The sequence below is a fragment of the Echinococcus granulosus genome (genome assembly GCF_000524195.1).
Source record: "Echinococcus granulosus chromosome Unknown EG_S00062, whole genome shotgun sequence".
NCBI lineage: Eukaryota > Metazoa > Platyhelminthes > Cestoda > Cyclophyllidea > Taeniidae > Echinococcus > Echinococcus granulosus.
In genome coordinates, this window is record NW_020170442.1 from 51,706 (window position 1) to 76,223 (window position 24,518).

At 38.5% G+C, this 24,518-nt stretch overlaps 2 protein-coding genes across 2 annotated transcripts; one reads left to right on the forward strand and one right to left on the reverse strand. All coding sequences in view use genetic code 11, as the record gives it.

Annotated features, from left to right (window-relative positions):
- Positions 1-2,748: 2,748 nt before the first annotated feature.
- EGR_06692 (Adenylate kinase isoenzyme 5) lies at positions 2,749-13,153 on the forward strand (the record flags this gene model as incomplete). Its single annotated transcript, XM_024495941.1, has 16 exons — positions 2,749-3,276; positions 3,594-3,797; positions 4,237-4,318; positions 4,377-4,520; positions 5,327-5,511; positions 5,693-5,716; positions 5,771-5,887; positions 6,874-7,065; positions 8,062-8,184; positions 8,266-8,350; positions 9,309-9,353; positions 9,396-9,503; positions 9,724-9,740; positions 10,126-10,242; positions 12,006-12,212; positions 13,088-13,153. 16 exons carry the CDS (start codon positions 2,749-2,751, stop codon positions 13,151-13,153), a joined length of 2,244 nt encoding a protein of 747 aa, XP_024349601.1.
- Positions 13,154-18,229: 5,076 nt separating this feature from the next.
- EGR_06693 (universal stress protein) lies at positions 18,230-21,300 on the reverse strand (the record flags this gene model as incomplete). The annotated part of the gene is made up of 3 exons (XM_024495942.1): positions 18,230-18,365; positions 18,696-19,119; positions 21,252-21,300. The coding sequence occupies 3 exons, from the start codon at positions 21,298-21,300 to the stop codon at positions 18,230-18,232; spliced, it is 609 nt and encodes a 202-aa protein (XP_024349602.1).
- Positions 21,301-24,518: the final 3,218 nt, after the last annotated feature.

Sequence of the window (24,518 nt, forward strand, 5' to 3'; positions counted from 1 at the left end):
GTGCCTTGATTAAAAGGCCAATGGGACGCAAGGAGCGAACTGCGAAGCCAAGAAACGCCCACACTGTGAGGACAGGTCTTTCTATCATCACGTGGAAGTAACTGAATCAATGGGGAGTATGCGCTTGATGAGAGTTGTATCATGACAATGAATGCACACCATTGTGCACGGTACTGTTACACCTCGAAGGCCACATGACTTGTCGCAATTGCGACCATCCAACACCCAAACTAGCTGCTTTTATGTGCATCTTGTGCCTAATATGAGACTGCCACTGAGTTTCTTGATCCAATAAAGATATGCACTCTATCAACATTGCTTTAACAATGAGGTAACTAAGTTAGCATTAAATTGACGCGATAAAACTGTCAGAGTTTACAAGACGTTTGCTTTATCCTTCTTTCACGTGCGTTGTCTACGACTTGGTGTAGTAATTGTGCGAAAGGTGTGATTTGCCCACAGATGCTTATATTTTTCAGCCTTTTCTACCATGGGAAGGCGGTTTCAGCTCCATTATCCGGAAAAAGAGTAGGTGAAACCTGCTTAATAGTAATTTTTAAGAATTGTCAATGTCAATAGCGCAAAAGCAAACACGAGGATTAGTGTCACCGCGTGTACTTTGGTTCTCTAGAGCAGCAATTGTAATTTCGAAGCGGGAAGAGCGCGCCTGCACTACCTTCGATAGTGGGAACATGATGGGCTGGATACCAGCGCAAAATTTGGTGAGTGCTGAAGCCAGTGCGTTAGGATTCAGATCTCCATGACCACCCTTACATTTTAGCTAGCTCCAACTCTTGTCATCGCTAATTTATTCCAGCAGTCTTGCTAATTTAAAGTCATATGTTCACTTGGGACGTACTATTTGAAAAATACAGAAAAGTTGTATATCAGGTGTGTTGGAGATAGCTCACAAGTTATATTTGATGAACCAAACAGCCAAAGGGGAGCATACATTTCGCCATATTCATGGCCTAGGACACAAATGTCAAAAGTCATCCTATCAAATTTTAATGTACAACATCAAGAGCTAGTGGTAATCAGGAATGTCCAAATAAAGAAGGGCCAAAATTTTAACAAATTCTAACATATTCCTTAAAATTTGGGGAATATGTTCATCAGTCGGAAAAGCTAGTCCCCTGACCCGAACACAGTTTAGGCGTGAAAGTACCTACAATTACCTACCTGCAACATTCCCACCTGAAGCACAGAAGAAATCTTTGCACTTACCTGAATCAATCTGCAACACTTCAAAATAAACCGCTTCTTCGATTATATAATGCTAAACTCTATGCTGGGCATGCAGTCAAAGCGTACGTTCTTTAATGACAGATCAGAAGGAATATGTTCAACAAATTCAAATAGTGGTACTCAACGGTACTCAAACTAATTTACGTGGAATCCTTTTCATAAAACAGCCTCCATCTGAATTAGGTGTTGAGACTGCAAAGTCGCGGGAGTTAATCAACGACAGGAAACCCCTTACAGCTACCGATGGGATGCTATGTTTACACCGAATTTGTAGGAAGCAACTTTAGGAGTTTTATTACTAAAGCATAGAAGGGATGGGGGCCTATACGCATAACTGGAAGACTAGAGCGTCAAGAGGGAAGGCTGGAAATCGGAAACCCAGTGCAGTAGAAAATATGGTTAACTAAACACTGGACTAATACAGCGTATGAATAATTATAAGCAACCGAAGTAATTTCTTCGGATTACACGGAAGCTAAATATTTTCACGATTGAGAGCATTGTCACTTATTCTCTACATGATACTGTCAAGGCCGAATTTGTGACCTAGCATACCGCATTACAGTATTTAATATGTGATTTAAAGCAAACTTTACTACACGCACTCTTTGGTCTCTCCAGATCGAACCTTTGTCCTAGTGGTATAGCGCCCAGTGATCCCTCTAATCCTCAATAAAATACAGAAAACTAAACCTTTTATGTAGCAGAATGGCATACTAGTGTTTCAAGGATGGCATAGGGAGAGATAGCATAGCAGAGCAAATACGAGATCAGTCTCAAAATTAACTTACGCCAGATCTTCATAAGTTAAGACAGTGAGCCAGGTGTATACATTCCCACCGCAATATTTTGATTGTTTGCTTAACTCTCGGTTTTCCCAAGGGGGCACTCAAGGGCTCCGCCATTGTGCCTTCAGTGGATGACCTGGCCTTCAGACCGTACCAGTAGATCCCATGTGCCATTGTATGCCGACATTGTATATTCTGCCCATGTTTTAGGCCTTCTTTAGTATTCAGGAAAGCATCGGGGCGCTACATTCACCATAGTATATGATGGTCCTAGTTAAACAAATCATAATGTTGTAAATCAAATAATGTTTCCCAAGATACCCCAAAAATCATTTCCACTTTAATTTGACTGCTGTACATCACAACGAAGCAATTGCATTACAGTAAACTATAGAACGTATCATAAATATTTAAAAGAATCGTGTGAAGTGTATAAGGGTGACTAAATGGCTTAGGTAAAGTCGTGACCGATAAACTACATGGGTTTTAAGGTCTGAGTTTTACTTTATCTCGTTGCTATGGATTGAATGCCAAGGTCGTAGAGGCGTGCAATCTCTTGATTGTACTCCTAATCTTGCAATGGGAATGAGAAAACCCGTAATACCACCAAAAGAAACTAAGGAATATCTTGCATGTAAAGAAATTCCACAATTATTTGAGGTACTCCCTATACTTTGGATAATTGATAAATAAGTGCCTCATGACAGGTTTGATGTATCACCGACCAGTCGATCCAATTCAGTATTTACAAGAATGCCTTGAGAAGATAAAGCGAAAAGATTATAAATCTGTTAGATGGGATTTGTTTCTTGAGGGAAAGCGCTGTCCTTTGCCACCTCTTGCGTTGAGACGAAATAGCGAGCCTTTTTCAAGATATCAACCAATGGTTGGCACCGGATGTTCCCAATTCAAGATGCGCCCACAAGCCACTGTCATATGTATTATCGCTGCACCTGGCATTGGAGCAAGGGAATTTTCGGGAAAGATGCTTAACTACTATCCAAGTTTCGTGCATATTAGCATGGGAGATTTAGCAATTAATTGCGCGAAAATTGAAGAAAGAAAGTCCCATAGCCGCTGGAGTTCTGCTCTTCGCTTTATTAAATCAGGAGATTTGGCCCCCGAAGATATGGTTTTAGAGCTTCTTAAGTGGAATATTAATCAATATCCCACCTGTGAGGGATTTATCATTGATGGATACCCCCGAACTTTCAAACAGTACGAAGATCTCAAGTTTAATGTATGTTTCTTATTACAGACTGCGATTCTGGAAAAGCTGTAGATTTCACTTTTGACCAAGCTTAATTATTAAAGTCACTATTAGAAAATGTCAATTGAGCAACCGGAAAGAAGTACTTAGCAGAAAGTGTTAGTCAAGAAGCTTTTACATTGTTTCACCATGAACATATTTAGCTTTGGGAACAAAAATACAAATGGGTTTATGGTACTTTTTGAATTTCCACAAAGTGCTGCAAGTGTTATCAAGAAATCTCTTTGATATGCAAATAAGACATTATTTTAATGAAATATGTCAATTTGATACTAATTCCTATTTAGATCTGTAAGGATAATCTATCCGGCGTTATCCTCATTGACGCTTCTGAGGAAAAATGCCTGCATCAGCTGCTAAACGCAAGACAGACAAGTTGTGGACCCGCCAAACCTTTACCGAATGATGTGATTCGAAGGAAAATATGCACTTTCAAGAACGTAACACTTCCCGTATGCAAAGTTATTGACAATGAAAGCAAATTACGAGTGGTGCGCATTACTTTTCTAGCCACGTGTTGCTCCTTATGTAACTAACTTTCCTTACGAACTAAATTCGACTCATTTGTGACGAGTCACACCATGTTTATATAGGTCGCGCACCAGAGATTAAGAGATTCGCCGATAGTGTTAGAATTTTAAAATGTCCAAATATTCGTTCAAGTGTTCAAACAGTCCACTTTTCCCACAGTAATTTTGCTTATTAATCAAATTGTTGTACGCCAGAAATGTCATGGTTGCAAAGTGCTATTATATGCAAACCATTCATAGTGCATTCTCTATGATGCCTGATGAATTCCTGAAATATTGGAATGTCAAATTCATATATTCTATTGTGCAAGTGATAAGCTGCTGTGTACAATATGATAGTCAAGGGAATAAACGATAAGCGAATGAAAAATTTGGATGTTAAAAATAATTTATTTTACAGGTTGACGGCGAACGAAAAGATGAGGACATAGAGCGTGAACTTTTAGCGATATTTGACTTTCTCCTCACCAGACGAGTGACAGGTAGTCTCTTTTTATTTTAATTTTCGCGGTTTTTTACATTGGAATCACTGTGCTGTAGCTCCACTGATAAAGCCGGAAAGGGAATGCATTACAGACACTCAGGCCAGACCGTTCTTACAAAGAATTGTGGGTTGTCCGGGTAACCCACCAACTTTTAACATCCCCATTATTCGTCCAGAATACAAGGACCTTGGGCGCCAAGGTGGGCTACCTACTTGTCCAGTCATGATTCTCCTGGGTGGGTTCATCTTTTTTATAGCTAAAGTTACTCATATTTTATCGCCATATATGCGAAAACCTTTTTAATTGTTCAAAATATATCTCTTGGATCTAAATTTGCGTGACGGCTTTAGATGAAATAAAAGTTTATCACATAAATATGAACTTGTGAAAGCAGTGTCAAATCCCTTTTTCACGTAGCTATTGAATATAAATAAAACAGCGAAATTTGGAATAAAGTTCGACAGGATAAAACAATAACAGTAAGAGAGTAGGCCTTTTTCCAATATCGAGCCAGCATAAGTGCTTGTTGATTGTCAAGGCCATCAAATTTCTTATTCTAGATCAGCGTTTGTTTAGGATATTTGCTTTGTTGATTAACCTAGGAATTAACATCCAAAAACAGTCATTGTATGTTCCCGAATCGAAAACGTTTCATAAAATTTACTAGATAAGAAAATAACTAGTAATTGCAACCGGTATAGAATTCGTTTCTATAGGTCATTCACTTGCATCAAGTGCTTACCATAGAGGAATATTTGGCTAGCCAAGAGTCCTTCGCTATTGATTACGAGTTTATTCTATTTTCACCACAATACCTCAAGAGTGAGGTGAATTAAGGCATGCTTAAAAATTTAAAAATCCAACATTTTACTAATCCAAATGCACAAGTAAATCTGCACGTAAAGGTAATCGCAGAGTGGAGTCAAGGTATCGGACAAGGTAAGCAAGCAGGCAAGCGTAGAAAGGTGGTACTAATTGACATATGTTGGTTACCCCAACGCAAAGGTGGCCCGGGTTCGGGTCGCACGAAGCAGGCGTTGTCGCTGTGCCAATCGATAAAGGGCGCGAAGCACTACAACCTCACAGATCTTCTGCGCACCCGCGTCCTCAACGCCCTCTCCACCGGCGCCGAAAAGGACTGGGACGTCGTCGCTAAGCGTGTGCACAGCAGCGAACCGCCTCTCAGCTACGTGCGTCCTCTCCCTGTTTGAAGCCTGAGTAGGACAGAGTTTATGCATTTGCAATGATTAATTTTCTAGTTTATAACTAATGTATGACTGCACACTTAAAATTAACTCCTAGATAAGTCTCAATAATCTGATGCTATTAAAGTGATTCTAAGCTTAATAATAACGTTTTCATACATTTTAGGATCGTATGATTCCTGAGTACTGGGTAAGTTGTACACTTACGACACCGAATGAACTGCATGGTCTTTAAATGTTTTAGGACATACAAATAGATATTCTTCGAGATGAGTTTGTCAAGTTAGCGGATAACGCCACTCTGGTTGTTGTTGAGGGCTACATGAATGATGAGAGCCAAATTTCAACATTTAATAAGACGGTATGTTTTGCTCCTGACCAATTTTATTGTCTTTACTACATGCATTGCGATTTCCCCCATGCCTGGGTGTGTCCCAGTGGGTGGGGCAGTTGACGACTGGTGCCACTTTTATGCCTCTTCTTAGCTCCACCCACAGTTCAAATATCGTTACCCTGCTTAGTGGAAAAGCCTGCTTGTAGAAAAATTTGCTTTTTGTGAATTTGGACAAATTTGTTACTTTAGCATTGCGATTCATTAAAAAATATATTAATACGACTCTACTGCTGCTCATTTATAGTTGAATACCCAACTTTTAATTCCCACTGCCAAAACTTAACCAAACCGCTTAATTCAGTGCGGCGGTTACTGTAACTCTTGGAGAGTGTTTTTTTTGTCAATAATAATTTCAAGTTGGTTTTGGTATTTTAGATCATATAATTATTGTAAAAGGAAAAGAATTCACACATAATAAGCAACACCATCACTATTGCCTATTATACTCATAACATGAATAGAAAATAACAGGTAGTCTTGATGAGACTTTAATAATTTGGGAAAGTGTTTTGGTTTAAACTGCTTTCACCGTCTTGACTTTTTTGTATGAGAAATAAATGCGTTAATTCGAAATGGTGCTCATTTGCTTCTCAGGCATTGTATTCGAATAGAGCAAAAGGCTGTCATATACTCCAAAAGTGACGTAAATGCGAATGCTTAAATATCATAGTTTTCTGTGAGAATTCTGAAATGGGTCTTTTGACAGGTCTCAGAACATGCCTGGCAGCTTCAGGTTTATAATCTAGTGAAATTTTCCAGATACAAAGCTTTTGAGGAGTTTTAATTAACGACGCTGTGGCCGGGTAACTGTATGATGATAAGGTGGTTTAATAATATTTTATCCATGACTTCTAAAAGCGTCCACGAGATTGATAATTGAAGTAGTGATGTATAAAGATAACTCAATACGTGTAGACATTTAGGGTCACACTATGTTACAATCTGCCTGGCAGATCGGAGGGGCGGATATGGTGGTATTGTTGGATTGTGAGGAGGAGACGCTGATTACGCGGCTGAATAGGCGCTGCACTCGCCTGAAGCGCATCGAGGACGAGACGCACATCGTGCATCAGCGCGTCAGTTTCTTCAAACAGGTCTCCCTTCCCGTCGTGCGCTACTTCGACGAGCTTGGAAAGCTGGTCATCGTAAGTCAAGTCTGGTTTTTATTCAAAACATGCGCATGTGTAAAGCGAAAGACTAAGTATAAATACCTGATGAAATTAACCTTGGATGGACTATGAAAGTGCATTTTCAAGGCAATCGCTACTGTTGAGACGTGTAAAATAGTTTTAAGCGTATTTAAGACTCGGAAATCAAGTTCAAACAGTGCTACCGTTCCTAAACAGTTTTCAAAATTGTCTGTATGTTTTATATCAATTTGGAGAAACCATTCCAACTAGGTGCTTTCTCAAGTTGCCTCCCAATGACAATGGACTTAAACGATTAAGGTTTTTCCAAACGCAATAGTTCAGATGGAAATAACGCTCAAAGCCGTTCGATTGATAACAAAACAGCTTGACAACCAAGCAAATAATGCTTTGAAATCGAGGCGAGTGACAAATTGCTTGTTAGGTATCGAAAAGTGAAGTTATTGATGAATGTTTCCATTTATGTTCGTAATAAAATGCATAGAGTATTCATTCACTTTCTAAAGCGTCAAGAATAAAATCATTTGGCCTTCTGGCATTTTTATATAAGGTAAATTGCAAATTATATTGGGTAGTCTATATTTACATGATGAAGCAAATTTGAAATGCTGTTAACTCTTGCAAAATTTTAAGTGAACACCGTGTTCACTCAGTTTGGTATCACTTACCTTCCAGTTTCTATACTTTTAATTTTAACTTCGACACAACTGTTATATTTTCCGTGAAATTTGCAAAGATCTTACTAAGTCTGATTCCAAAGATCCGGCAGCTATTAGCACAGAAGTGGCAGAGTTGCCTTGAATAAGGAAAATAATTCATTTGAATATTATTTTAGTTCAGTATGCTATTTTAGAACACTTTTTATCAGATCGACGCATTTATCCAAGTTCCAGCGGGTATTTCTTTTGACTGAAAATATTATCTGCTGGTTCTACCATTGATAATTAAAGAAACACTTTAATTTTTATGCATCATACTGTATTTCTGCTTTAGATGCCGGCCGATCGTGATGCCGAATTGATAACCAGGGATTTAGTCGCTTTCGTGGAATATTTCCTCGCCAAGAGACAATCTGCAAATGGTGCAAACAATAATGCCCTTCAGTTTGTTGAATTGGTAAGGAATTTTCAACTTTGTTACTGTATTTATTTGCACATAATGTTTTTCCATAACAGTTTCCTTTCCGAACTCATTTAGGCGAATAACAGTCACAGTAAAGCAACGGCCGAAATTCAGGAAGAACAAAAAGACCCTGCAGGAAGGGATATTCAAATTGTGGGTGGTATTTTGGAGGTTCTAGTGATGACTTATCCATTAATTTGGGAAAATTTTGGTCTAATAATTAAGTGTTGTTGTTTTGCCGGTCCGGGTATTTGATTAGTAATTGTCTATTTGATTTAATCGAGTTTGTTTAAAAACGAATTTACGTGGACAGCTACTGCGCATGGTGGAAGAGTAATCAGGCTCAAGAATACGAAAGAGTGGCGTCTTGCTCCATGCAAAACAGTTATTAACATTAATTTCCAGTCTATTTAAGCCTCACTGCTTAAGTAGTGGACATTTGAATGAGTTTTTCATGCTATTACCAGGATAATTGTACATCGCTGAAACGGCAGTAATGATAACGTACGGTTATAAATGCTAATTTTTTATGTCTACATGATGCATGAATGAGCAGGCTTGAACATTTAGAGTACATAAGCTATGCAAATATGTTGCTTTGGCCCGATTGGAGAACAACGCCTTGTTGTGCATTCTTAAGAACAGTACTAAACCACAAAATTGTCCTCGTTTATTTCAAATAAGGTTATTCTCAAACCCATTTTCTTATACTTTACGAGCCATTTAATTTTGCTATCACGTATGACATCTAAGTGTGTATTCGAATGGTTTATGGCCGACGAATATAAGATGTTTGAGTTATAAGGCAGCGCTTTTCTTAAGATCTTTACGCACTCATTATGCATATTACTTTGTTTGAAGTTTCAGGGGGATGTGCATAAAAGTGATTCAAATGTGGATGAGATTCGTCATGACAGTATAAGAGAAGTGATCATAAAATCCGTAATGCAAAATTTTCCCATACCGTATATCTGTTAGCTAAAATAAGTGCTGTAATCTCATTTGCAAATTTTTTTTCAGCCATCATCCTCTTCAAATTTAAGCGCATGTAAGAAAACTTTTCCGCGGCTTAACCAATAAGTTCTGCATTCGTTAAATAAATTTTTGTTTTTCTGCAGCCCTCTACTCGGGTTGGCCTGATTTTTGGACGTATTTTATTATTGGTAAGTTAAAAAATCAGTAACTTCAACCACTTCACCCGATAGGACCTCCAACATGTGGAACAGAACATCTGGCTAGGAGGCTCGCAACGGAAACAAATTTTACTTTTGCTTCTATAAGGAATGCACAAGAGAAAGATTATGAGCAGGCAAGTTGGGAAAAGTGCCACAATGAAAGGAGAAGTAGTATTATTTTGCTTAACTGAATGCGTTTCCCATTCTAAAAACAAAAACATTCAAGTTATAGCATTATGCAAACGTCTGAAACAACCCATTCTTCCATGACTTGCAGCTTCAGATACCCGGCTGCCAAAACCTTGACGATATGCAAGTGGCAATGCCACGATCAGATCATTTCTTTTCTTTTTTGAAGAGGTAGTTAGGCGATACGTAAGCCTGTGGTTGCAGTAGGTACACCGAAGTAGTAAAAACAGCCAGTTTCTGGACGGTTGTATTGTTCTGGACAGTAGGGTCAGCACTAGCCTGACTTAACTGACGCCACGTTTTGTGACCACCGCCTGTCCCAAAGTTGGAAACCGTTAGTTCATCTTCCTCAGAAGGTGCATTATTTTCGCACATAGAGGCGCATTTTATAACTTGCCCATTTGGAAATTCCACTCTTGCCTTTCTCGCCCAATGAGCTGCCCTTCTTTTCGTGCTAATAGAAATCCAAATATGATAATGCCAATTAATTTATAAAAATCTTAAAATATGGAGACATTTGATGGAGGGGAATTGACCAGATTCAATGCGTTAAAGCTTATTTGCCTTGTAGGAGAACGAATTTGGGCGGATTGAGAAATCACTAACTGGTGGGATTGCAGAAAGCACAGGCTTCGTAATTGTTGGAAGCCCTAATGAAGTACTTGAATTGCTTCAAAACCCCATGAAGGTTCGTTTGTATCTGTTTTTAGTAGTAATTTAACATATAGTTCTAATTAAAATATTAGATGACCAAAAGTGTTGTAATGCTTTCTGTGTAGCTCGTTGCAATGGCTTATAACTTGGAGGAATCCGTAAAATGCACGCGATTGTTTATATGAGCTATAGATATGCGCGTCAATCCATCGGCACTCTTTGGTGTGCTCAACTATTTCCTTGTTTTTTTTTTTTGAAACCTCACAAAATGGTGACTGGGCCTGATGCAATTAGAGAATGCCCACTTTGCAAATCTAAACCCGTTTCCGAAGCCTTACGAGAATCGTGCAAAACAAGCATAACATCTGAACAAGGTGCAGTGACAGGTTGTACCGACCGTAAATGGTGTTAAATGTGATACCGGCAATGCATCATTGGTGCGTTATGTTCTGGAAGACACAGTATTCCTGATAGCGAAGAATAATCTGTCGCCGCTTGGTTAAAGTAATTACAAATCAAGATGGTAGAAACAGTCTCTAGTGATGCTTAAAGTGAGTAGTGAAACAAATGGCTTATTCTTGCATCAAGTGGCGAATTTATGAAAGCTAATAAGGAAATGAATAGAACATGCCGTGCACCGTTAGATGGCGGAGGCAAGTTTTCAGACTGTCAATTTTGTCCTTCACTCGTTTCATATCGTCTATGAAAACGCCGTTGTTGTGTTGTTTTCTGAATGACTTTTAATAAGAAAAGCCGTTTGTATTCAAACTTTCGTTGAACGAGCAAAATGATCTACATACTTCCCATCCCATACCTCTGAGGCATTCAAGTCCATCAAGCCTATGCTTTGTGGGGGTGTGTGGAAGGGGAGTGTGCTCCATGAATTTCTTGCTGGGATCCACCTGACACGATATAAATGAAATATGCGTACGTAAGTAGCCTCGGAAAGCAACCAAAATCAGCGGATGGAAGGTCCTTTTCTTCCAGGACAACGTGAGACCTTATAATTCAAAAAACGACTATGGGAAGATTTGCATTTTAGGACAGAACGGAGAAACAGTACCACTTAAATTCTCTTTATTTCCCTGATAGCTCTGCAACTGGTGACTATCGTCTTTTCCTGTTATTGGACAATTACGTGTGAAATAGGATAGCCGTCACGAGAATAGCGTTAGAGAAAGAAGTTGAATTGACCGTCACCAGGTTTATACTTTGTCGTATGAGGTTGAATTTCGCAGCTAGTTTGCGTTTCGCTGGGGAAGAATTATGAATTATGGTGTAATGGTGACCGTTTTGACAAAAATATTCTTTGAGTCTCTACAAAGTTGTTTAATTTCTGTACAAAAAATGCAAGCATTTATTTGGTCACTTTGTCTAGCCTTCATTAAATTAAGGGCTTATTGTTAGTGTGTAATGGGAATGGATCTCTTTTAATTATGAGATGCTGTTGGGGATAAAAGACAATTTACAAAAGTGGTAGAAAAAATAATGCCTGAACATCGGGACGAAAAATTGTCATCGCTTCTTCCCTATTTATACACTGAAGTGTAGGAATGCGTGAAATGCGGTTCTGGCAGCACACGCCATAAGAAAAGTAGAAGTTTTCTCTTATTCAACTACTATGTAGCTTTGGTAGTTCAAAAAGGAGGTCATTGCAGTAAATTTCAGTTTACCTTTTAATTTGGACCTTTCGGAAACTACTTTTCCGAGAATACCTATTTTCAGTGTTTCTTGCACTCACAATAAGTCAGGTGGAATACTGCTTGTAGACGCGCTGTCTAACTCCTTTTTTGATAGACCAATTCAAAAGTACGCATTCTCGTTCTGGGTGAGGATAAGGAGGCTGTGCAAAAGCAGTGCTTGGCAAAGGAGAAAACGAAAATAACCCTTGGTATTGAGGCGTACACGCTAGACCCAGAAGCCACTAAGAACAGGCTAGCTGCTTACTACAGATCTGTTGAGTTACTGCTACAAAATGACCGGCTTAAAGAAATTGTACGCAAGGTATGGCAAATCCCTTTTATAGATTGGTTTGATGGACCCATGAAATGCGGTTTTAACTGCACTAAATTTCTCGTAAGATTGCATTCTTCCATCTTATTTCAACAAGTTCAGAACATTCTTTTTCGATTACACCATGGGTTATTTCAATGACATCACACAAAGAGTAAGATGTTTTCAATCGTCTGTTGATTCATTTCATTGACCGTAGATTTCTATTTTCATATGGTCTATGCAATGATTTCATTTAGGAAGCTCCTGGTGGCAAAATGTAATTTCCAAAATTTCCTCGAAAGTCAACTTACGGCATATTACACCGTAAATGCCGGCAACGGCATTGTTTTTTTGGCTCTGAAACAGAGACAGTTAATCTAAGAATTCCTTCAGTCACGCTTTGGTTTTTAAAATAATTGAGATTAATTTTTCATGCCTGCAAGCTTTCACCTTAATCATGCGTTTTAACTAGGAAGCTAAATCGGCATAAGTGGACTTGAGGTCGACCCTTCTGTCGCGATGAGCTAAACTTGCTGTCGGGAATTGGCAGACATTTACCTAGAAAAAGCATTTTTACCCCACTGGCGGCAGATTAAAAAAGCACAATATTTTGGTGGGAAATTATGCTAACATATGTAAGAGCATTTTTACAAATTCATTGTAAACAGTGGGGCTTGAAATATGCACATTACTGTACATAGATTATTTTGAGTTGGAGGGGTTTTTCAGCAAGCACTATGTAATCATGATTTCAGTAGTCACATACAAAAGCTACCGTACAGCTTCGAACAATCTTAAAATATACCTAAATATGCCTTTAGATGCGAATTTACAATTTATTTTTTTTCACTTTTTAAAATGATCGCAGTATATTCTTGTTGTAGGTTCCAGTTGGTGTAACCAGCGAAGTGACATATGACAATTTGAAAAATTATGTTGCTGGACGTTGAGCTTGGGTTCCTCCACTCCCTCTTCTCGTTTCCATACTACTCATCCCACATCAGGTGCACCAGCTCCACCCATACTATCAACTTTGGCCGGATTTTGCTGGCCCAAATTTTGTTTTTCAGTACTTTAAATCTTCTTTAATTGAGGCAATGAAGTTACCTCAAGCTCCTAAATATGTTTAGACACAATTTTGCGTTCTTACTGGCCTCCTCTACAGGTCTGACAAAAGTCAAAACTCGTGCAGCTAGTGGGAAGTTTCACTTCAATAGTTTAGAAACGATGGGATGACATGAGAATGGTTTGAACGAAAGAAAACTAGGAAAACTGGTTCTCACTTTGAATTACCGTAAATATTACTGCGTTCAGTGCATATTAACTTCATTTCACGAAATGCAACGACGGGTGATTTAATGCATAAAAATTTGAAAAGGTATCCACACAAAATCTGTGGTTATCTTGGTTCGCTCACTAACTTTCCTGTAAATACAAGACGTACGAAATTGCACTAAGTGGCAGTAAAATAGCTTTACCATCATTATTAAAAACACGGAAGTAGTATCATTCGCCTTCCAGATACGATAGCGTGGCCTGCATCCTTCCAGCCAAGGCATCATCAGCATTTTTCATTGGCAGCAATTTTAAGACTAATCATCCGCAAGGTGTTCTCAAGCCTTTTAAGTCGTTTGGACCGAATTACCTTTTCGTAATCTTGTACATGAGTTCATAATATTTAAAATTTTGGAGATGTAAGACATTTATGGACCTTGATACTTTCCGTGTTACTATTTCCATTACTTATTCCACAACATTCTAGCACTAATATTTTTAAATCACGTAAAGTCTAAATCAAAACCTCACAAAATATGATTTGTTCATCACGACGAATTTGTTTGATCACTCCAATTATAAATGAAGCGGAAATTCTAGTAATCTTCCAATTACTCTCTTGAAAGTAATGACGAGGTCTGTTTTAGTATTCTTGTTTGCTTCCAGATAAGACTTTCACATTGATTTTCTTGGGGAAATTTGGCACCATTTCAGCCGTTATTTTACCCATGTCCTTTTTTATCAGGGAATGACTTCAGTCCCAAAATGTTTGTCAAATAAGTTAGACCAGGTTTTGAATTCCATGAGCAGATTCTCATGTATCACTCTGACACATATCACCGTAAATACAAGAGCCTATTTTGAAAGTACGAGACTGTAAGTGTAAAGCAAACTACCAGAGAGTCTTGTCGTCAACGCCTACCACGATAGATCAGAACGGCTTAGTTCCAGGTGGAGTTAGGTTTTGATGTTTTAAGCCTGAAACTCCAATGTACTCTCGTAATAGTTCAAATGCATCCCAGAACACTGACGCGAATTGATAAAATGCAATCGACTCACCCATCCTCCACTGTTCATTAGCGAATTGCTGAAATGCCACGGGCTGCGTTTGGCCAAACATCACTGATTGCGTGCAGCAAAAACAGCACCAACACAATTCGATACCTGTGTAACCACATAACAAATGAGCAAACGGAATAACAACTTTTGGCTCCAGAATCAATCCTGGCCACATCCCTAGATGGGAACATATTTGTAGCGGAGACGGCTGGTGCCAATGATACCGAATGAAAGGCAAGTAGTATACCGTATCCGGACACTTCTCTGTGGGTTGTTGTATTTTTTTGGGAAAGAATTAAGTTTGTCACTGCTGATTAAGGACTGATGTTGTTAACTCCAACAAGCACAAAGTTAACGCATTGTTTAGGGAACACGGTTGTTTAGCTTTAAAAACTGCTACCTAAGTGGTTTAGCTTGGAATATGCAACGGCTCAACAGTTTTGTAAGACTGAAAAATCATCTTGAATGAAAAGGAACATCCTGTAAAGTCAAGTTAATCTGAATGATAATTTCCTTAATACTTGGAAATTTTAGGATTTCTGTATTCGCTGAGAAGACAGGTATTTCTCTTATTGATGCCACAATTGCACATTTTTTTTCATTTTGATACACAATGGAATCGAAATGAACTTAATTAATAAAATACTGTTAAGCAAACTTCTTGCTTGTGAATTTCATTGCTCACATAGCTATGACATATTCGATCCTGTCAGTCCACAAGCTATATGACAACTACCTTAAAACACACTAATTCCTTTAATTCACTCTAGTTTAGGCAATCCATTAACTTTCGTATGATTCAGTCGCGATTTGTGCAAGTAATTGGGAAGAAGATTCGGTATTTCAACCTCTAAGAAGCAAGCGAAAAATGTGAACATCGAAAACACTGCCCATTGATGATTCTTGTGGTTTGCATTCAAAGGTGTGCAACTCCTTCGTGTGATAGCTGCATTCACGTGTTTCAAAAGCGTTGCTTGATGCTTTTGACCACCATTTGTCTCAGAAATGAAAGCGTGAACAAAATGTGGATGTTATCAATAGTGGATGATCATTTAACTTGATTTGGCGAGCTTGCTGCTATTAACCCTGCCATTGCAAAAATTTAAAATATCATCTAGGAATTAATCTAAAATTTCGTTTCTATAAACTTCAAAGCTGCTACGAATGAGTAAATTTTTTGACTCTAAGCATAGCCACTAAGGAGCAAGCGTATCTTGATTTAATATTTTTATGTAATCACCCAATTTCAGTGTGCTAGTGGGATTAATTACCTCGAAAGTATGTTTTTTTAATACGAAAAGCAGATTAATTAAATAGAAATAATTTCAGTGTTTGCCAGGATCATAGCTTTACATCTTTTGTTGATGATATTTTGATGATGAAACATGATGTTTATAGCACTATATAATCTAAAATAATGTACGATGGCTCCGATGTTCAACTTCTGAATTCATACATCATTATATGACATTTTTTTCCAGTTTGCAGTAATGTACCCGGATAAGAAGCCCACCGTAAAAATAACAGATAACACAAACTGGCGTATCGACCACACTGGGTTTCATAAATGCGAACCCGACTGATGCGCCTTGCATCGCAACATGATTGTAGTCTTCTCAACACATAATATGAAATTGCCTTTTTTAATCCGGAATGTTGTCGTGTGCACGAACTGGTAAATAATCTGCTGACAAAAGAGCAAGGTTAAAAGTTTTTCCCAATATTGTTGATTAATAGAAATTAGACTACAGGGACTTCTTCTTTGACTGTAGATGAAGTGGCATTCGGCTTATAGGGGTTCGAGCTCACAGCTAGGACTGAACGAATTAGATGTGTCTCCCAACCAAGCGACCACTGTGCCAGCAAGGCTAATTTGATTGCGAAATAATTAAAGAGGAAGTTGGTTTTTTGGTGTCTCAGTCTTAATTATAGCAGAAGTATGCTTGTAAAACCGAGTGTGCCGGCTAGATATGATGAAATATAATTAAATTTAGAAATGAGAAAGTGCAGAAAATGCATAAAACCAACAAAGGAGTACTTTTTAACAGGCCATTCAGTGGTGACTGCGTTTTGCTATATATACTACTCTAAGACCGTGTTTTGTCCTGAGTTCTATAAATATTGCCTTTAAGTAAGCCCCTAACGAGCAAAGCGAACCCTAAGTTTCTGGGGCAGGAGAGTTTAGAATGGACTGCATTAAAAAATGAGAGAGCTTGGAGTTGGTCAGAAAATTGGCTTTTATTCATAAATGGATGCAAGTATATGATCCTAGAGCGTTTTAGAATGAGTCAGAAGAAGGCATTCGTGGGAAGGAGTATACAAATAGGCTCCGGAGGAGAATGCAAAGGGGCGTCATAAATCAGCTCAAGGATAACTTCAAGCTCAAACTAGGAAGTTTTGCTTCGCCCTCTGACTGATTTGCTAGTTAAGTGTATCAATTATTTGGATAATTTTTGACTGAATCTAAATTATAGTTTTACCAGGACCAATTAAGTGCTTGCTCACTTATGTTTGATATTGAAAGCTTATGACACAATCATCGGAATGCGTTGGGTAGTAAAATATTTACCAGGATCAATGGTATGTCGCGATGGTAAATATCCCTGCCAAATAGTCGCCAGAGCATTTGTGAGTGCCAAATGAAGAGTAGGATGAATTTCGACCCATTTAAATATCGAGTAAAAGTTGAGAAGTCGAATTCATTATAAAAACTGTTGCTTCGTTCTTCCCGATTAGCAGCTGGTAGAGTGAAAAAGGAGTGGAAGAGAAATGAATGTTGAAATTAGCCTGAAGTCGCTTGGACAACATGTAAGAAGTTTGTTGAGGCAATGAAATTAGCTTAACAAACAACCTTTCCGAAGAATGTGGACTTAATGCAAAGTACCATTGCGGTAATTGTGCATTAAGCAGGATCTATTAGAAAACTGGGATTTTAAGTTGCCTCAAAATTACCAAAAAATGTTTTCAAAATGATTTCAATTATGGTAAAATATTAAAGTCCCAATTCCATTGTATACGCAAGAAATTAGAAAGAAAATCGTCCTTAATCTAGTATGAGCTTTTACTTTAATGGCTCATAAAAGTCCGCATAATACGATTGAGGAAACGCTACTTTGCAGCGTGTTTCAGAAAATTCCTTCTTGTATCAGCCTCCCTGCAGACGGGTCAGACAATTGCGATTCACTCCACCACATCTTTCTTTCGAAAGCGTACTCTGCGATGCGGTATTTTAATCCATCCAATCACATTAGTTTGCCCCAACAAACCAGACGTCACCGTAATTGGCTTTGAAGGAGCCATTGTTTTTGGAGAAGTTAGCAAAATTAATAGTTATTGCTTGAAATGTCACTGTCCACTTACATAGCAAAAAGATGCAAAGTACAGGGAAAAACGAATGCGACTAGTGCTTCTACCATTCTAAGAAAGGGGTTGCGTAGCAGACAGGACAACTAACGAGCTAGTTAAAATAGGTAGAACTTACTAAAGCTAACTAATATTATCAGGAAACGAATGATGCCTTGCAACACAAGGTTTCATTTATCATGTAGTCACTGTTTACCCATTAATCGAAGTTTTGAAGAAATTTCCATGATTGGCAGCCTTCCCAAAATGAAAAATAAGTAATAACAGTAATTACAGATTAGCTTACTTTGTGAATACATAAAAAATCTCGTCCTGCCTGACGCATACATTTATCTGGTGTAGTTTAGTAGGGAAGTGTATGCTTCTGTCACAGGAAAATCGACACGGACACTAGGAGCATCACGACTGCTCCTTCTCGGTCGAGTTCGCATGCCGCAGCCACCAGTGCAGCATTTCGCGTCTTTGCTACAGTTAAGGTAGCACCGAGGGACATGTAGTAATAGCTTAAGGGGTGGGAGGCTATTTGTGTGGGCCAAAGGCCGTTGCACAGTGAAAGTACAATCTCCAAAGACTGAAACTCCCACGTAGATGAACGCACAGTTAAAAAAAGTGTCAAATCACCACATTTCCATCTACCAAGTGCTTTTAAGAATACTTTGGACAAAGCACACTGCAGGTCAGTAAATACGGAAAAGGACTAAAGAGCACACGGTGTTGTCAGCAGGATTGAAGATAGGGTAATCAAGAGAAATTAGAGAGCGAACATTCAACCTAAGGAAGGATTCATGTAATCACTTCCGACTTTGCGCGGGCTTCGGTGGTACCACGGCTACAGGAACAGTGGAATTGTGAACAACGTAGTCACTAATATTGTCCAGTAATGCTCTCTTGATGACTCCGAAACCGCGAGAGCCATGCACGATCAGCTGTGCTTTATGTTTAGCTGCAGACCGGACAATAGCTGAGCCAGGCTTGGTATCGATGTGCAAGAAAGCCTTGTATGATAGTTTCGCCACCTTCGCCGGTTTCATGTATTCTTGGCCAAGCTTCCTGCCTAAAATTATGCTCTCCTCCATCACGCTTATCATATCGTCGACCATGATTGGGGGTGACTCAATGGCCAATGCAACTGTCGGGGAGGAATGCGCAGGTTCAATGCCGTGGATGAACGAAACGCGATAGGTGCCGGTTTTCAAATGCTCTAAGTACCAGGAGAATGCTATTTCACATCGATTGGAATTAACACAATTCGATGTGGTTCCACATTCACAGGACCGCTAGAGGACATAACTCCAGCGCTAATGCGACCAAGTTGCAATGTGCCGGCTGCAATGGCCCGATTTCAATCCTTGCGCTCGCCTGGCATCAGAGTGGCTGAATGCCCGAAGGTGCGGATTTTCATTAACCGAGGGGCGAAAGCTTAAACCAATCCTGTTTGGCGATTACACTTCTGTTAAATTGCGGTCACAACTATTCTGGCAATTGACAAAATGTGATTATCCGCTTTTATTCAAAAATAAATCCTTTTATGGATACTGGATGTGAGTATTGAAGAATGTGATGATAATTTATGGCTAACGAATTTCCCAAATAATTCAACTTATCCTTTTATGGACCAATTTTATGCGTCTGATAAGATTCAAAGTGCCTTAGTGAGTTAGAAACTTCCTTAAGGATTTTTGCGCCTGAGGCTACTTGGCAAAATCCTTCTGACCACCAGATAAACTAGCCTCATAATGGACAGTTTAACTATTTCACAACCACATTACCTGAATGAAGTGCACGCAAGGTTATTAAACACTATTTTTTAACATAATTTCTCAAGTGGCGTGCGATTTCTAACGCAACGGGAGTTTAACCGGCATTTATGTCCAAACTATTTCGAGATTGTGGTGAATTTTGAGGGCAAATGACGGGAAAAACGTGGTATTTCTCCAATATTACTAAAAAGACCCGATGCTATGGACTTTCCGCACCAAAATTTGTAAGCCATTGGAGACATCTGAGATCTTTGATGAATTGGACTGATATTGTGTACACTTTATTTTATAATAAGTGCGAAAAAGATGGCTGGTATTCTTCGTTATTAATACATAGGTAAAGCATTATTTTGCGAATAACAAAAGACATCTGTAAGACTGCATGGAATCCTCGCTTGTCCATTCAGTTAATCATTACCAGTGATCCTAAAAAGAGGAGTAGTGGTTCGTGAGCTTTAATGAGGTGCTAAATTTTCCCCGAAGTTCATTAAATCCACCTTTTTTCCGAAGCATATATAGCCATCAATCACAAAGGCTGGTCATTCTAATACATAAATCATGACTAAAATTAAAATAAGTAACGATGTTTATTCGAGCACGAAGGGGGAAATGCAAATCTCGTGATGAATTGATTAAAGAAATAATCGTATAACTTTTTTTCGCGCCTAAGCTTATAGCACTATCTAATGCTGCATTAATTAAATGCAAATCATCTTAAAATAATTATTTTGAACGGTAAACAGTTGCAGGAGAGTAAATTTAAGCTTGAGGTGTTGATGATATTATATTCACTACAAAATAATACTTACTTATTCTCGAAGCATCTGTGACCCTTCTGCACACTACAAGACAAGTATTCGGCTATAGTTGTGTTCGTATAATTAATGAACCCTATGAATATTATGCATTTAATGGACTAGGCATTTTCACGTTGATACTTTACAGTGGAGCTCCTTGGGTAGGTTTTTTATTTGCATTAGTGGAAAAAAGGAATAAAAACAGTGTTTTCTACAATGGGATCAATCTGACGGGAGCGACTGTCATTTCATCAGTTAAACTTTGTCTGCTCAGCCTTAACTCTTATCCACGCGCGTCCTTTGAAGAAAATGTCAAATAGCCTGGCGAGTTCGTCTCCATACTTCGTCTCCATTTCTGGCTCCTTTTTAAAGGGAGCAGAAATTTAGAAGTTACTCTCGAAGTATTTGCAGCAATTTTGCCAGTTGTAAAAGATTTCAAATTTAATCTTTGCCAAAAATGATCAAAGAAGCGCTTGGTTTAAAGTAGTCACGTGCTAAGAATCCACAAAAGTGTTTTAAAAAAATCTTAATTCACAGTCTTTAAAGGTGAGCCATTGATTTGACGAGCACAAACTCCATTTCGAGTGGTGAAAGCATCGGCGCAAGACGTAAATGGCAGTCTCAATATAGGAGGGCAAATCACCGTTAAACAAGAGTCTGTATCTCAGCATGAGAATTTCCTCGACATCCTTAATATGGTCGACCCAACGAGGCCAAATATTTCTTATTTTGCAATGCCCTTAAAGCTAAATTAACGTAAACCATCAAGTGTAGTTTCTAGTGGAAGTAAGTACCTCTGAATAAGTTCTTGAGACTCTGTTTCGCCATTTCGCACGAGACCATCTGTAGTTTTCATAGGAGAAACTAATTAAGCAACTGTGCATTATTCAAAAGAAAATGAAATAATGCTCATATTACGAAAGCTTAGGACATAAAATGCTGCAAAACACCTGTTAAAATCATTACTGAACATCATGGCTTCAAATTACAGTTAAGCAAAGAGTTTGAATTTTAACCGGAAAGTCTCCAAGCTTCACTTTGCTCTCTGCTATAATGACTCCATCAACTTCAAAAGAAGATTGCATAGCATTTTAGTGTTGAGAAATATTGGATTCGGTCAGTTTTAAGGGCACCTAACTCAATTCTTTGAAGTGAGCCTATTATGCTTAAGGAAACAGACCATTCGATAGTACCACAAGCTTCAATTCGCAGTTAAGTTTTCTGCATAGTGTAGAAACACTATACCATGACAGAAAAATTCTGGCCTACGAACTATCTACTGCTTGTTTGCACAACTTTTATTAATTCAATTCGAAAATGCTCGCATCAGACTTGCTTATGATGGCAGCTGTGCTCCTTCCATAACTCAGCAGTTTAACACTTTTAGGAGCCTTATCTTGGTACAGATGCGACATATCAGGGGCAGGGTTTTAATGAAAACAATGTTACCTAAGATACATCTTTAAATGCATTTTAAAATGCCCCCTCCTCAATTGACTTCATTTGTTCGAAGAAAGGATAGTTTGCAAATGAAGGTATTAGCCTCCCTGGTATTCGCATGCATCGTCCACTTTTTCGGATGTTTTGATGTTAGCTTTGGATTGGTCCTACAGCAGTAATAACCTCTGAAAGTGTTTTTACCAACTATGGTGTAAAGTTGAATTCCTCAAAGGCCCTATTCAGAGCAGTTTAAGCATTACCATGCAACGCGTAACTCAGCGCGCACGTATTCGAACCTTTAACCACTTTAAATTGCGCGCCTTTAAGGCATTCAATTCTCGTGTGGTCAAATTACATCACTTCATATTGGAAGTGTAATAAATTCTCTTACCCGGAATTTTTTTACACAAAGTTCCCCACCATTATGGAATGCGTGTGGTTGGTTTTGCATTACACCATCTTTTTATACGAATTCGTTAATTTTTCTAAAACAATCAATAAATCAATTGCAGTCAATAATCTAATAGATCGTTCGTATTAACGACCGAACAACAGGTTGGGATACTTCGACGCCATTAATGGATTGATAGCTTTCAAACGAAGCAGTTACTATTTGAAGCTGAGCTGAAGCGCTGAGTTAAGCAGTGACCCTGGTTTTTCAGGTTTCACTTCCTTTAACCAAGGATAGTCTGCTAGGCGAATAATAATATTAACCATTGGAATGTCCCGTTATTTACCTTATCTTCAAAATTAAAACCCATATCCTTTACATGTTTATATTCTTTAAATGTACAACTCTATGACTTGAGAAGGTCCTGACTATTTTATCCATTTGCTGAATCATGATACGCGCAATAAATTACTTCATCAGTCGCCTTGATAGGATTGAAGTTTACCGCCCAAAAGTCTTCAGTATTACTTCACTTTAGGTCAATTTCAAAAGCAAATTAATTGATTGACAAAGTTCATTTTTAGTACGAAGTTAGTAAACAGATTGAATCAACAAGAAATAAGTAGTTTTTACCACGAGAGCTGGTTCCAAATAACTTATTTTCTGGAAACTGGGCCCTTTTAAAACCAAAAATGATTTCTCGCTTTCGTTTGAGCGTTGCACAACATTGGCCAACACTTACCGTTTGGAACTGCCTACACTGTTTCAAACCATGCGCGGCAACTAAAACCACCGAGGCTTCATTGACAGCCAATTTGACAACGGCCTGTTTTGGCCTCTCATGGTGGACAATGAATCTCTCACTCCAGGAAAGTAGCATCATTGAATGTAGTCTAGTTATATTGCACACACTATTCAAACCCTCTCCACCCGACGATCCACCACTTGACCTCCGGTGGGGATGGTGAGAAGCTCTAGTCTTTTATTAAATAGCCTACAGTCTCCATGACATAAAGCATAATAGCATTGTCTGTTCTCTAGACGAAGGCTTCGAATAGTCTTACTTCCATTGGCCTAGAAGGGAAATCCGCGGTCATTTGTGGAGTGAACGTCTCTTTATTCGGATAAAGCATATTTTCCCAATATTTTGTTCTGATTAGATTATCACTGGTGGATAGAACTGATTAGGCGAATTATGATGCATAAGATTGGTTGAGTGAAAATGTTTCGCACGCTACGATAAATTCTTCTGACCTTACTAGTTCCCCATCTTAAAAGTAACCACCGTAAAAATTTACCAACATCGCATGTTCTTAGAGGAAAATAGAATGTGTAAACTAACATAGCTTCCCTTGAATGGACATATTAGTAAACAATTTTATTCCATGTGGTAAACAATTCCCTCTGTTTAATCTAGGAAAATCGTTTGCTAAAAGAAACAGGAATGGAGAAGCGTTTCTGAATTGAAGTCGCAGAGACGGTCCAGATATTTGTTATAAAGTGTTCAGCCTTCCGCAAACTAGGAACTCTAATGTAAACTTGAATGTGCCGTCAAAAGCTGGAGTGAGCAGGCATGGAGGCAAGTCGTCTTCCTTGGCCATAAGCAAGTCGGACTTTCTTATTTGCATTCCCCGCTTAGAAAGGTAAGTCCATTATAGTTCGAGCTGACTGTACCATCAAAATGTATCATTTCAACTACCTCCTCCCTGATTAAGATTTCTGTATTACATTCAAGTTAGTTTCAAGTTTGCAGAATTCACTTACAGCTATTAATTTAGTCAAAAGCAACAAATCCGGTTTTTTATAATTTCGCTACTTTTAGAGGAAATCCGTTGCATTTACTTGTACATTGCTATAACATCTAAGTAGCATAAGACTTCAAGTAGATCTTTTGATTGGAATGACCTACTTTTCTCGAACAAATTTGCTTACACGAAGAGGAATCCAAATGTCAGATGCGTCTCCGTCCATAAAGCATATATGGGGTCCTGCAATGAAAACTCATTTCACGCACTTGTGAGCATACATACGTTCATACAGATGTAATACTTCTGTACTTGTTTGAATGTGAATCTAACTAGGCGGGCTTCTTAGTCTTCCTGACTTGTACTTTTGTCTGCTGGGATAACACTCTCCTGGCACTTCTGTGCGTTAATTGTAAATTTTCTCCCAAACTAGAAAGGCTTACTAAGACTCCAGGGAAGACTTGAGGCTCTGAATAAATACTATG